Below are 15,000 nucleotides of genomic sequence, written 5' to 3'. Positions count from 1 at the left end.
TGAGTGCAACCAATCCAAACCTCAAACCTCAAGGTGTGAGGTTTAGAAGGTCAAACTTTCTCGAACTGAATCAATATTTTTTGTTTCATTCCATGATGTTTAGGTGTCTCGGCTCAATCGTTCATTCACGCTTTTACACTCACACATTCAGTCTTCAATGTACAGATTGCAACACCTCAGGTACTTATTTGGATTACATGTACCATAAATTATTAAGAGCCTTCCTTGAAATATTAATTAGGAATTAGTAAGGAATTGATCATAGTGGGATGACCCTGGCCGGAACATTTCTCTGCATTGGGACGGGGGGGGGGGGGGGGGGGGGGGGTGTGCTCGTCGGAAATATTGAAAAGAACCCCTAAGAGGTACCAAGATCCTGTGTGTGTGTGGTATGAGATTCTTCTCACCCCTAAGAGGTACCAAATCATGGGTTTTAATTTGACAAAATTAAAAATTAGTTAACTGTCAAATGTCTCCTGTCATAATTTTTGGCTCCATACCCTATAAAAAGGTAACGTTACAGCTCCCACTGTGGACCTTTTGTCATGAGGCTGAACACCCTAAGTGGTATGGCAGTCATTTTGAAATCCATTGTTTCAAATAGCTATAATGAGATTCAAAGCGAGCAAATTAGTATGCATTTGCCCCCTTAGAATAACATACAATGGATACAATGGATACAATGGATTTCAAAATGGCTTCCATATCTGTAAAATGGTCTATTTTACTAGGCTGAGCATGCTCCCAGCACTGCTAGTTGACAGGCATTCATTACTCCTTCCTCTCCTTCTCCTTAGATTAGATCAGACTATTGGAACAAATTCAGAATACCCCACTACTATTGTTTTCTAAAAGCACCATCATTTGAGGAATGAGGCATTTTAAGCAATGGAGGACTTTTTCCACGTTTACATAGCCTCATCTAAACATGAGAGGGAGTTGGGATAATTTGAGACAGTTTTGTGAACCAGACACGCAGTCAAGGGTTTGCATAACTGTCAATAATTCTCCTAACTCAACATTGTATATTCACATTTAAGCAATTTCTTGATTCTCGACACATACTATCCTAATTACCTTGACAATTATGCAAAGCCAAGATGCATAACTGTTCTCCCAACTCCGCCTCTGTTGCTTAACTATTAGTGGCTAAGTGGTTCAGGTTATTCAGTCTATAATGTAGCCCAGAGCAACTTCAGAGTACCCCACCAGTGGATAAATGAAGACATTGAGAGCATAGCTAAGAAGGACAAAATTGCAGTTGAAATGAACGCATGCTTAGAACATTGCCACTCTATCTGAATCTGGGACAAAAAACACCATTCAATATGGCTGGCAAGACTACTAGTAGTCTGTTTTTTGTTCCTAAAATCTTTGTATGACAGGAAAAGTTAAAATTATGCAAATTAGGGAAAGAAACGAGAAGGGAATGGGGTGAGACAGCGGAAAAAAGCATGTGCTTCTTGTGTCTTGTGGCTTCGCTGCTCACTTTTGTCACTTCCTGCATGCATTTTTTTATTCCCATTGAACACTAGGAAAAGAAAGAGATTGCTCACAGTCTAATGACTGGCCAACAAAGCTGTCTGATTGTATGCAGCTCTGCTCCTCAAGGTATGAGTCCGAACTAATCCAAGGAGGAGGAGAGGAAGGAGTGAGGAAGGTGGCTAGGAGACACTGGATCAATTTTGGGGGCACTCGCCTTCCACCCCTGCGGGCTGGTATAACTTGAAATCCTGGATTGGGGTTGAAAGAAACTTAAAGAAAGAAAACAAAGAAACAAAGAAACCTGTTCTACTCATATCTAGAAATTCCAGATTTTTTCACAAATAAGTCCACTGAGATAAGACTGTTCTTTGTCTCCTATTTTCCTGTTGGATTGTTGAAAGCACACACCCCTGCAACTGTTGTCATCTTTGTTTGTTACGGTCAAGCTGAGGCTGAGGTAGGGAGGGGGGCAACTCCAACGACTGGGCAGGGAGTAAGGTAGGATAGGTGAGTAAGAATGTCCATCCCTGGCTCTTGCTATTACAAACAAAGATGGCAGCACCTTGGATTGCTTGAGGATTTGGAGGAGAATTGGTGACCATAAATAGTCTAATCCAGATTTTCCTTTTAAATTATCAGAAGTTGGCAGGTCTGGCAATTAAACACATTATTTTGATTGTAGGTTACATGACGTGGAGGCAGTGATTTCAATTAATCTGTGATTTCTATTTGCAGGGACAGCAAATAGATTTTGTAAAGTCTGATGAAAATAGCAGGAAGTGGTTAAATGAATTCAGAGCCAAGCCATTCTCAGTTCCAGGAAAACTTGAGGATGTTGATGGTACAATTATTTGTATTTAATGTTCAGAAGTACGATACTGCTAGTTACATGTAGGTTGAGAAAGTCATGCCATTCAATGTACACGACTAACTTTGATTTTCCACACGAAGTGCCGTTTAGGTCTAAGCTGGGTTACATGTAGCTTTAAGGGTAATGTACATGTTTTCATTATATCCCTCAGACAGTACACACCCTATGATTGGTCGATTTAGCAGGGTCAATTATATTCTCAATTTCTGGAGTACGTCCCACAAAACTTGAAATTTTCAATTGATAAAACGTTTTCTATCTAGTAGGTTTTTATGCCACTTATGTTCCATAAACTTGTAAAACTGTTTGAATCATGCTTAGCCTAGCTACCATCTCAAAAAGCCACGATTAATTTTATTAGTTTTTAATAATAATAATAATATTTAATATTTCTTAGGTGCAAATTAACATGTGAATATAATCAAATGCGCCTTACAAAGGAAAAAAAATGTGAAAACGGAGATTAAAAAACAAGTTAAAAAAAGTTAAAAAATAGTTATTTACAATTCTGGATATAATAAAAAGACTAAAAAAAAAAATATATATATATCTATAAATATCACGAGCTTTTTATAGTGTAAGCTGCTGTAAATAAAAATGTCTTTAATTTAGATTTAAAACGTTCAAAATTTTCCTCCTCCCGTATTTCACTCGGCAGTTTGTTCCAAAGTGATGGCGCAGCAGCAGTGAAAGCCCTGTCACCGAGTGTTTTCTTAGTTTTCGTGGACGGAGGGGCTAACAAAAGTTCAGAATTAGACCGGAGACTATAAGTGGAAGGATTCTTAATATGAATAAGATTACATATATACTCAGGTGCATGACCATGTATGGCCTTGAAAGTTATTATTAAAATCTTAAAATCAATTCTGAATTGAACTGGTAACCAATGTAGAGAGTATAAAACAGGGGCTACGTGGCTAAAGCGCGGAATTGAACAAATCAGCCTAGCAGCAGCATTTTGCATTTTTCAGATGTTAATGCATGCGGCATTCGTTGTGGTAGTTAAACCTTCTTCTTGACTGCAACTAGTTACCTTTCCCACGTGCCTGATTATGTTAGAGATATTATAATAAATAATTAGCTTAAGTACTAATCTCGTTTTCTTGGGCTGTACTGTAAAAATACGGATCCTCGTTTTTTCCATTGATTTATGGCCCGCACCATAACTGGAAAATACTTGGTCCGCAATTTTACAGTATGGACCTTGAACTCAGAGAAGAGTTTAGGGGACACTTTGCATTTTGTCAAGCTTATCAAAATTGGCGTGCATCTTACTTACTTGAATGATGTACATGCATAGATCAGAGTTGTTAGAGTAGGAAAGATTTTGTGCTGCCATGTTGATTAATAGAGGAGATTTGAAACATAATTATTAATGATCAAGTAAATTATGGAAGCTGAAAGGTGACAATCAAAATCAAAATAATTGAATCTAAAGTTGTTAAATTTTTTTAAGTACAGTTAATTACCTGATTGAGATTGTTTGTACATGACTGTATGCTCTGATAGGGACAATAAGAAAAATTTCCTCTTACTTCAATTCTTTTAGACCTAATTTTTCCACAAACAAAAAAAAAAAAGTACCTTCCAGTGCCAGCTCATTCAGACTTTCTGCTGGTTCATTATCATTTAAAATCCTTTCTAGAACTCACACATTTTTCTTCAGCTTCCAGGTTTGGTGCAATACTGATTCCAAGTTCTCCTGGAGCACTTCATGACCTTGCTCAAAACAATGAGCTTGCTAAAGTACTCAATGCATTTATCCATGAAAAAAGTAAGTTTACTTTGCTTTGTACAGTGTACATTTGCAGATCTGCAGATCTGATGTGTTTTGCAATAAAACGTATCAATAAGCCCCACCACAGTAATTAAGGTAATTCCTTAGTATTGCATTGCGCATCCCTACTGCGCACGATTTTCGTGTCATTAGCGCGCGCACATGAGCACGTGCGCATACAAAACGTAAGAGATTTCGCTCAAACTAAACCCGACAAACGAGCATGGTGACCCCCGACTTTTTTTTCAGGTATTTGCTAGGAACAGTCTAATAAAGAACATATTTGAAGACGAAAAAAGTTTGATAGTAGAACATGAATTTTTTTTGGAAAACAGTTCCGTACTGGGTGTATTTTACCCAAGGCAAGGACTTCAAGCTAACCCCGGAACTGTCCCAAAAAGTGCACTATTCCCACAACCAGGGAATCAAAGTCGGCGTAAATGAAGCATTACTCTTATGTAAATAAAAGAAGCTTTATTTTCAAAATAAAATTTGAGACTAACCAAGACTTAATTCTATATGAAGGTGATTCGAATTTTTAATGCGAAAACAGTAAAAATACCCCATTTTACGAGCCTGCTGACGCATAAACAAGCACGGTGACCCCATTTTTTTATTGCATTTTTTTAATGTTCATATCATGAATGTTAATTATGCCAAATTTCCAAAACAGTTTGATAGTAGAACAATTTCAAGGGAATTACCTTAATGTGTTTTATTTAAATTCTCCATTTTCATCTTGGTGGAAACTAAGCAAACAATTTTTAATCCACAATAGTTTTCTGCTATAATTTTCACGTACAGGTCAGCACCGAATGCTTGGCAATGATCAAGTGCCTCAAGTCTCCTGCCCTGATATCATTTTTTGAAAGTCTCTATTTTTTCCTGTCTGCGCTAAGATTGGATGTTGAAGACAATGCTTTTTGTGATGCCTTTACTTAAGCCTGGGTTGGGGGGGGGGGGGGGGAGTGGACCTCAACTGTCACAACCATTTAGGGGCTCCACAAAAAATGAGCTAACTTGCAGAATGAGGGAGATTTTTGCATATATGCACGAGCATTGACCTACATGTAAATAATTATCGAAGATTGAATAAAAAGCTCACCACTTCTGCATTCACATCATTTTCTACACTTGTTATCATTGTCATCATCACTAGTAGTGCTGTCGCTGACCTTGCCATCTGAAGTCACCAAGTTGGCCTCAGGAGAGTTACAGGCCAAGCTTGCTGTCACTCATTTTGGTGATCCATTGAAGCCTACTGCGGTGAATTGGCCATGTCCGATTCCCACTTCATTTGACAGAGAACATTAATTACTGCAACTTCCATGATCATGGTAATATAAGGGCTTCGCAAATAGTGAGCCTTCCTAGCTTGCAGTAAGAGCTTTCATACCAAAACAGTATCATTGCATTTAATATCCTTAAAAATAATTTTATTCCCTTTGTCATATGGTGTACATCCTACTGAATGCAACTCAAATTGTATATTTCCCTTATCAGAGCCCATCTGTGCGATTGGACATGGTATTGCTGGTCTTTGTTCAGCAAAGAGAGAGGGATCACAATCCTGGAGTTTCAAAAGTTACAGTGTGACTGGGGTACATACAATGTCAGACATGTATTTTTCACTAAATTTCCTTTTTATATTCAATACTTTTTAACATAATTAATTAGAATAAATTTGTATATGGTTTAGTCTGGTATCCAGCTTGCCGTGCTTCCCTTAACTGTTGATAACAATAATAACAGTAACAACAACAACACCTGTTGTAAAATGGACCTTGACAACATTTTTGTTGAAATGTAAGCAACAATACTGTAAAGCAATAAATTACCACTTTACACTAACAGACATCAGCCAACACAGAAGTGTCAAGTTATTGATACTGGTGTGTGAGTGCCACATGACAGGAACTTTTTCAGTTACCGTACAATGATCTTACTAATAAATGCCCCTCGTGAACTGTGAAGTTTGTATTAGATGCCCCCCCTCCCTGATAAATGTACCATGTCTAATACATCCTCCCAAAGAATTGGCTTTAATAAAAAGCAAGAAAATTCTCCGTCAATCTATCAAGCCCATCGTTCCTGGTGAAGCATAGGCCATCACACTCTGTTCTGGGCTACTCTGACCAGTCCTGTCGAGTTGGTTCCCTTCTGTTTCATAACTGCCTCAGTGTCTCGTCTCCAGCTGTTGTGAGGCCGACCTCTCTTCCACTTTCCCTGTGGGTTCCAGGTCAGTGCTTTGTGTGTAGTGCTGGACGCTGGCGGCCTAAGGGTGTGTCCAACCCAGCCCCACTTCCTTCACAGAATCTGCTTGACCACTGGTTGACTGCCTAGATTTCATCCTCCCCAGTAGAACTCTGACAGTGAGAACCTTGCCTGGCACGGACAGGAGTATGATCCCTCGATAGTTGCTGCAGTTCCTGGGGTCCCCTTTCTTTGGCAGGATGATAATGATGGCTTCCATCCACCGGGCCAGTACCTCCTCTTCTTCCCAGATCTTGCTGAAGAGGCTGTGCAACATGTCGACTGCTGTCTTCATGTCTGCTTTGATGGCTTCTGCTGGTACCTCGTCTGGCCCTGTTGCCTTCCTGTTCTTGAGTGCATTGATAGCCTTTCTGATCTCAGCTTCGGGGGCCTTGTCGCAGTTGATGGGTAGTTCTTCCTCGGCAGGTGGGATGTCTGGTGACATGTCGGGGGCGGGGCGCTTTACTAGCTGCCTGAAGTGTCCCGCCCACCGCTTCAGCTGGTTCTCTGTTGTCATCAGTGGGTTTGTTCTTGTCTCTCACTGGCTTGTCTGTCTGTTGAAATTTGCCTGACAGCTTCTTAGTCATCAGGTACAGGTCCATTAGGTTTCCCTGTCCGGCTGCTGTATTGGCTTGGCTGGCAAGGTTGTTGATGTAGTCTCTCTTGTCCTTCTTGATGCTCCTCTTCACCTCTTTGTCTGCTGCTGTATACTCGGCCTGGGCTGTAGTCTACGCTGCTCTCGTTCGGCTTGTGTTGAGTGTGGTCTTCTTCGCTTTCCTTGACTCAAGCTTGCGGATGGTGTCGGCAGAGATCCAATCCTTGTGCTCGGTCTTCTTGTTGCCAAGGGCTTCCTCACATGTGTCATGCCAGATCTTCTTGGGGTTTTCCCAGTGTGTCTTGATGGCAGTCTTGGGTCTATCAGGTCTTGTAGCTGCTGGTATCTGTTGGAAAGGTTGGTCTTGAATGCTGCCTGCGTGTCTTTGTTCCTGAGCAGTTCGACATTGTACTTTGTCTGTGTGTTGTTGGTGTTGGTGAATCTCTTCAGTCGGAGTCTCACTGCTTTTAGGAGAAGATGGTGGTCTGATGACACGTCTGCACGTCTCATTGCGGGCACGTCTCTCCATGATCTCCTGGACTTGTGGCTGATGCAGATGTGGTCAATCTGGTTCTCGGTAACATGGTCCAGCGATCTCCAAGTGTGGATGTGCTTATGTGGGAAGATGCTTCCTCCAATCATCAGCTGGTTGACGGCGCACAGGTCCGTAAAACGCTCACCATTCTCATTCATCTGGCCTAGTCCGCGAGTCCCCATGGAGTCCTCCTAGCCAGTGTTGTCCGAGCCCATCTTGGCGTTAAACTCTCCCATGAGGATGGTCATGTCTTTTGCTCCTCCTTTGTTGATCTCTCTCTCTCGAGTTGCTGATAGAAGTCGTCTTTCTTCTCCTCTTCCGCATCATTGGTGGGAATATAGCACTGAATGATGTTCAGCCTGACGTCTTTCCTCTTGGTGGTGAACTTGGCTGTGATGGTGCGGGAGTTGACAGGTTCCCAGGCAATGAGAGCGCGCTGTGCCTCCGGTACCAGCATTAGGGCTACTCCCTCTGTGTGACCGGAGTGTAGCAGCTGCTCTCCAGATGAAAGTCTCAGCTGTGCTGTCTGTAGCCACCTAGTCTCATTCAATCCAAGAACTCTGATGTTGTAGTTCCTCATCTCTCTTGCTACCTGGTGGGTTCTTCCTGCCTCAAACATTGTCCAGATGTTCCACATGGCTACTCTTGTTGTTGTCCTTCTCAAAGGAGACCCTTCCCCGCCCAGGGGACTGCTTTGGTTTCTTGTTGTCGATGCTTTTGTAGCTGAATTTGTTTTCCAGGGTGAAGGTGCTAACCCCACTCCCAACCTTCCTCCTTTATCCCTGCTTAGGACCGGCAGTAGACAATTACAGTGTAGTCTCCAGGCAGAGTTAAGAAAATGCTCCAATTACAAAATTTGCTGAGTTAATTGCTTGCTTGGTTAACAGTGGCTTACAAATTGCATCTAGTTCAATCTCAAATTCAAAGTACGTATAGTGCTCTTTTATGTTCTTAATATCTGTACTCAATATTATAGGAACAGTTATACATACGCACACCTCTGTGTATTGGATGACCTAACCCTCCCAAACCCTTTCCAGGTCCTTACTGACTCGGGCATTGAAGAAGCCAACAATGCCATGCATGTTTGACCCAGATGGAAATGAAGACATCAACATTGAACATGTACATTGTAGTTATTGGTGCACTGGGTGTAATGAAAAGGGGTTGGAAAGTAAATTACATTGTATGTTGAGAAAACCCCATGTTCAGTAAAGGCGCATATATAAAATCCTTGAAAAGTTACCCTTTTAGGAACAGCTCACATCCTGAGAAAGGTTCTTTCAATCAAGTTAAGTCTGCATGTGCATATATGCAGCTTGCCACAAGTGGTGAGCATTTTCATAAATAATTTTCACTTTGATTAGGGCAGATTCTGATTTATGATGAGAGGGTGTGACAGTAGATCAGACAAATAATCATAATTGTAAATCCTTCATTTCTTTATTGCCTTATCAGCCGTCAGTTTTTGAGTCAGCTCGTTCACCTGATTTTTCAAGTCTTCCCCTAATCATTGAGGACTGGATCAAGGATAATGGGGGCACGTACAGTGGTAAGTGACGTAGTGTGGTAGAACTTGGTATTTTTAGAAGATCCGTGTGAAAAGGTGGAAATGAAGAAGCTGATTTCATGAAAAAAAGAGTGGCGAAGATTTTCCCAAACTGGTATTGGATTGCTTTTTCTTTTGATTGTATTATTATTATTATTATTATTATTATTAAGCAAATTATTTTTTTCGAATGAAGAGATGAGAGCACACTACCAAGACGATCAACACAATATTACCTGCAGGGTTATTTGGGAAATGTATGGAAGAAAGAGGTACAACAACAACAAAAAAATTCCAAAACCAAAAGATAAATAATTATTTTTATTGTACACATGAAAAAACATCTCTGAACAACAGATGTGATCAGTTTACAAATTTCTAAAATTAACTAATTATTTGATTTAATGAAGTTAGTCCTTATTATTGGTATGATGAAAGAGTGAGCCCTATTTCTTAAAACTCTATCCCTAGTTGGCGGTAAGAGGTGATGAAGTGGATTGTCAGGAGACTTAATTTTCTCCCAAAGCTGGCGACCCTTTCAGATAAAATATTCAAAACAGAATAACATTCTTTAGTATATCCTTATTTAAAAGTTCTATTAAAAAAATTATCAATACGGCTAAGATATTTGTAACAGTTATAGAAAGCACCACCCTAAACCTCAAGAGCATAAGTAAAAATTGAAAGAATTAACGACTTAAAAAGATCTAGCTAGTACACCGAAAACCCATGATAGTATTTGCAGACACGCAAAATGTGAAAACGAGAACTACTGTACCTTTGGATAACATATGATCAAAATGTGCATCCCAGTTGGTTAGATTATCCTCAAAAAATAACTCCTAAGAGTTTTAAATTAGACTTGCGCTTAATATAAAGGGGCAGGTTGATCTTTTGTTGTTTTCCCTAGGTTTAAACTCATGCGATTATCTTTCGCCCATTCCATTACAGATTTTCCTCAATCTTCGCTATCTACTTCACTGAATTTAGCTCCAAACTGTATACTTAAGGAGATGTCGTCTGCATATTTAACCAAAAGATTACTAGATGGATTTACTGCCTGTATGTCACTGATCATAAACGAAAAAGGAATGGGGGCAAAGACAGTCCCTTTCCGCCTTTTGTTGGCTGGCCCAAACAACTAGCACAATGCCGCCAAGCTCAGCTGCAACTACTCCTTCGGTTTCCATGACAGAGCCCTGGAACCATTCCTCGGTGGCTTGAGCTAGACCTGCCTCCTCCTCGTCCTGGCCCTGTTTTGCCTCAAGAAGCACATCAACTTTTTTGTGCACCTTGGAGGGCTCCGTGGATGAATCGACGAGCGATTGCATTTGTGGGGAAGTCATGTGGATGACTTTGTACTGCCTAGGGGTTGACTCTGCGGAAGCCTCTTTGGGCACCTCTGTGGGCTCTTTCCAAATCGTGTACAACCTCGAGGTGCCAATTCAAAACTGCTTTCAAATGCAGGCAGCGTTTTCCTTTCCACACAAGGGAGTCATTTCTTGGATTTCCTCATCAGACAATTCTTGCCTTTGCAGCGTACTTTTCCACATGTGTGCACCAGTGCAAAGTGAAATATTGTTTTGTTGCTCCACTTCTTTCGTGGTGTTGTGCAGCCTGTCCAGGTACTTCTTTGTTAGTGTTGTGTTGTTGTGCAGAAACTTGCAGGAATTTGTCACGACTGTGCAGGTACCTGTCCAGGTACTCACAACTTCTTGTGCAGATACTTTGCAGGTACTTGGTGAGTGCAGCAGCACCAAGTAGACTAGTGCCTGCCAGCAAGCAAAGCTTGGAGCAAACAAACAGGCTCGATGGAGACCCAAGTCCCAACTGAAGAAAAAGCAAGGCATTCCACTTGTTTGCACCCTGCACTCGCACATCGTTTGCCGCAAAAAGCAGGCCTTGGAGCAAGATGCCATCCGCAAAACAGCTCCAGAACACTACCAGCATGTTGCTCTTTCAAACAGCAATGGAGGCAGCTAGGTTCTAGTATGTGCTTTCCAGTTCTGCCAAAACCTTGGAAAACTTCTTTGCTACACAGCCTTCTTCCAACAGTCCTGTTCCGCAACCCTTCCAAAGTCCATCGCTGAACCTGTGCATGTCCCACAGCAGTGGCAGGGCATGCCTGGCTGCAGCGTGTGTGGAGCTAGCAGTACTCTGCTGTGCATTCTCGTCCACACATTGCATGTTTGCTGTTTTCCATCCACAGGTTTGACTTTTCATTTCTCCATGGCTTGGATACCCTTGGACAACCCTTTCTCCTATTGGGTTGCAAGCACTTTCTCGCTAGGTTTTGTTGTACTTTACCTGCCTTTTTGCTCAGGGAGAGCTTGAGAAAGTCGTTGCAGTCCCTCCCCTCCAAGAGCCATGTGACCAGAGAGGCATGGAGAAAGTGAGTGGAGGGCTTTGGCCAATCCCCCAATTTGTACACAAGCTCCTGGACTCCACGCAGGAGAGAGGATGGAAGCAAGATGTCAGCCACTCTGGGCTTGTAAGAGTGGCTCCAGTACTCTAGGTCTTCAAGGGGGTCCAACTCCTTTCGAAGGCCGATGTCGTATGTCTTCTGCCTTTTTGGAATTTCTCAAGGGGGAAGGGTGGCATGCAACCTCTTTTGGGGCCACAGTTCGGTATAGGGCCCCATCCAGGGGCTTTGCCGGAAGTGGAGCCCTCGAACAATTTTTCGGAGTTGCATGCCCTGGGCCACATAGAGCTGAAAATTGTGGTAGTGGAGCATGTATCGAGCCTTGTCCCAGAGATTGGGGACCAGCTTTTCGACCTTGCCAGGTACCACCCCTTCGCTGAGGAGGCAGGAATGGCACTCTGACATCCACTCTCTTTAAACCACCAAGCACTCTGGTGCCAGTGGATAGCTGTCGTATACTTTGTGGAGCTCTACAGGGTATTCCAAGTCCACTTCTATTATATAGACCTCTGGGCTGTCTGCTAGATGATTTGCAATGATTTTTTGAACTCGTAGCAGTCCTCTACCCAGCTAAACCCACCCGTTGGTAGGGAGTGGGACATTGCTCAATGATGTACTTTTTAGGTTGTTGGCGTCCAAGTGGAGGATGTAGGTCTTGGGCTTGTTTGAGTCGTAGCCCTCGACCAAGGGACTGTTTGCCTTTGCAAACATCCTTGACACCATGGAAATTCCCCTGCACAGTCCTTTCTTGACAAAGAGTTGCTGGTCGTAGTGCACCATCAGCCGGAGCTCCACCCCGGTTTCTTGAAGCAATCCATCCCATAAAAGTCCGGGGCTGGTGTAGTAGTGCACGTGGTCTGGTTTGTACTGGTGCAAGCACATATTGCTAAAGGTGTATTATAATAACAGCTTTATTTAACGAGGCTAACATAATTATTTACTGGTGGCCCAGTAGTTTTCAATATGGCCCTCAATCCAATCAAAGTGGAACGATGTAGGTCTTGGGCTTGTTTGAGTCGTAGCCCTCGACAAAGGGACTGTTTGCCTTCAGTTGGCAAACAGCCTTGAGACCATGGAAATTCCCCTACACAGTAGTTTCTTGACAAAGAGTTGCTGGACGTAGTCCATCATCAACTGGAGCTCCACCCCGGTTTCTCAAAGCAATGCATCCCATAAAAGGCCAGGGCTGGTGTAGTAGTGCGTGGGGTCCAGCTTGTACTGGTGCAAGCACATTTTCCTAAAGGTCTATTATAATAGCAACTTTATTTAACAAGGCTAACATATAACTCAATATGGCCCTCAATCCAATTGAAGTGGAATTTAGAAATGCTGGTTTTTGAGGAGAGGTCTTGAAGACATGGTGAAGAGGAGCACATGCATTTGTTGGTAGAGGTTGTGGTAATCCCCAAGGGTTTGCAGCCAAAGACTTCCCACACCTTTCTGGTGTAGTCCTCCTTGGAGGTGTATTCGTAGGAGAGCTTGGAATAGAAGGGCTCCTTTGGTGGGAGCTTGGGCTCTGCATGGCGCTCATAAGAGTCCATGTATTTGTAGGGATAGATGCCTTTTTCGCAGCAGGAGTTGGCTTCGCTGTTCGTCGGCTTTGTATAGGGTGGAGATTGAGAAGGCCTCAGGCTTGTTTGCTGCCACAACCTTGTCGAGCAAGGCCGCTGTCCACAAACCGGAGCCTGCCAAGGGAACAAGAGAATTTAGTGTACTACTGTGTTGTTGGGAATACAAAATATTTTGCCTTCTAGTTTTGACATCTCCTGCAGGAGCAAGTGAGAGTCGGAGTCCTGCAAGGTATGGAATACAACTGGAATGCTTGTAGTCTTGGTTGGAGGCTTTGTGGCCAGTACCTCAGACTGTAGAAATATGGCAATGGTCGAGGGCTTTTTCTCCATCCAAGGACTTTTGGCACACATGGCATGTCATGGCTGTTTCATATGCTCACCTGTCCTCTTGTGCAGGTTCTCCAGCACCTGGCGGACCTTTTCCTCCTCCTCTTGGAGTGCTTGAAGATGCTTTGCTGTGTTGGGACTGCAGTACTCGTTGGGCAGTTGCACTGCACAATGTAACAATAGACCACTTTCGAAAATACCATAATACTCTTTGTTTGTCCCTCCAAATTTTGTGTTTCCAAAAACAATGCTTACGCAAAATTTAGAGGGGCAAAGAGTATTGTGGTATTTTCGAAAGTGGCCTATTGCTGCACAATAATAATAATAATAATTATTATTATTAGACTATAGGCTAATTTGAACAGATGTGTCTTAAGTTGTTTCTTAAAACTACTTATATTGTTAACTAAACGCAAGTCTCTGGGTAACTTAGGTGCAGCCAGCATGTTTTCTTTCCCTTAACTGGTGGTACACTAAGAATTTTACTATCATTCGATCTAAATGAATATGTAGAAGACTTAATACTTACTAGATCAGACAGATGCAGTGGAGCTAAGCCATTTATAGCCTTAAATGTGATTAATAGTATCTTATAATCAATACGCCATCAAACAGGCAACCAATGTAATTCCACTAAAATAGGTGTGATATGACAAAATTTAGGTGCCATATAAATTAACCTTGCTGCTGTATTAAGTAAGTCTTTGCAACTTATTCAACTGGCATGCCTAGTAGTGCTCTGTCTTTTAACCTTATAACCTGTTTGCCAATATCCCCTACCTTTCTTTTTGCTGGGAGTGGAGAAATGGAAAACTGAAAACTGAAAGGGGTACAAAGCAGCTGCCGTACCCGAGTGGTTCAGCTCCCACCTTGTATACTTGTGAAGGACAAGAACACTACTAACTCAAATAGCTGCTCCAAAGTTTTTTTTTTATTTTCCAGCAACTGAACCAGATGGAATGCATGTAATCATTGACAGGCACCTCATTACCGGGCAAAATGACACCTCAACGCTGTCAGCCGTGCAGAACCTCATTCTCTTGTGTAATGCAAGGTTAGCTTAAAGATCATTAATTATTGACATCAAACACTTAACCCCTTTTAGCCTGTTACTGTAAATTTAGCCATATGCACCATTTAACAGTACAGGAATTAGCAAATTGTTAAAATACCAAAATACTCTTTGTTTGTTCTTCCAAAATTTTGCACAAGCATTGTTTTCAGTTTCTTTTGGGACCATTATAAGTCCCAAGAGAAAATAAATTTTAAAAAGGTCTGGATAAAAGCAGTGATGAAATTAATTTTTAAAAAAACATGACACTCCTGAGTTTTACAGACATGTTTTGGCAATTGCCTCTGCCATCTTCAGTGTGAAATGAACAGTAAATTCCAGTGAAATATAAAATTAATACTAGAGAAATTACAATAATAATAATAGCTTCAATAATTAAGACTATGACTGTCACAATAGTAATTTAAAATTAAGCCGCACAGGTCAAACATGTTAATTTAAAATTTTCGGTTTTAATTAATTTTGAATTACTATTGTCATAGTGACTGTCTTAATTATTGCAGCTATTATTATTGTAATTTCTCTGGTATTTACATTTCTCTG

General features: G+C 41.6%; 1 protein-coding gene across 1 annotated transcript in view; it reads left to right on the top strand.

Annotated features, from left to right (window-relative positions):
* Positions 1-15,000, top strand: part of LOC138014226 (glutamine amidotransferase-like class 1 domain-containing protein 1) — a 15,917-nt gene that overhangs the window by 69 nt on the left and 848 nt on the right. Inside the window, exons 2-7 of the mRNA XM_068861251.1 lie at positions 104-180; positions 2,221-2,326; positions 4,023-4,130; positions 5,637-5,734; positions 8,975-9,068; positions 14,328-14,439. Coding sequence (XP_068717352.1) covers positions 104-180; positions 2,221-2,326; positions 4,023-4,130; positions 5,637-5,734; positions 8,975-9,068; positions 14,328-14,439 — 595 coding nt within the window. The remainder of the gene's footprint in view (positions 1-103; positions 181-2,220; positions 2,327-4,022; positions 4,131-5,636; positions 5,735-8,974; positions 9,069-14,327; positions 14,440-15,000) is intronic.

The sequence above is a fragment of the Montipora capricornis genome, chromosome 8 (genome assembly GCF_036669925.1).
Source record: "Montipora capricornis isolate CH-2021 chromosome 8, ASM3666992v2, whole genome shotgun sequence".
Classification (NCBI taxonomy): Eukaryota; Metazoa; Cnidaria; class Anthozoa; order Scleractinia; family Acroporidae; genus Montipora; species Montipora capricornis.
This window is presented reverse-complemented; position numbering and strand designations above follow the sequence as displayed.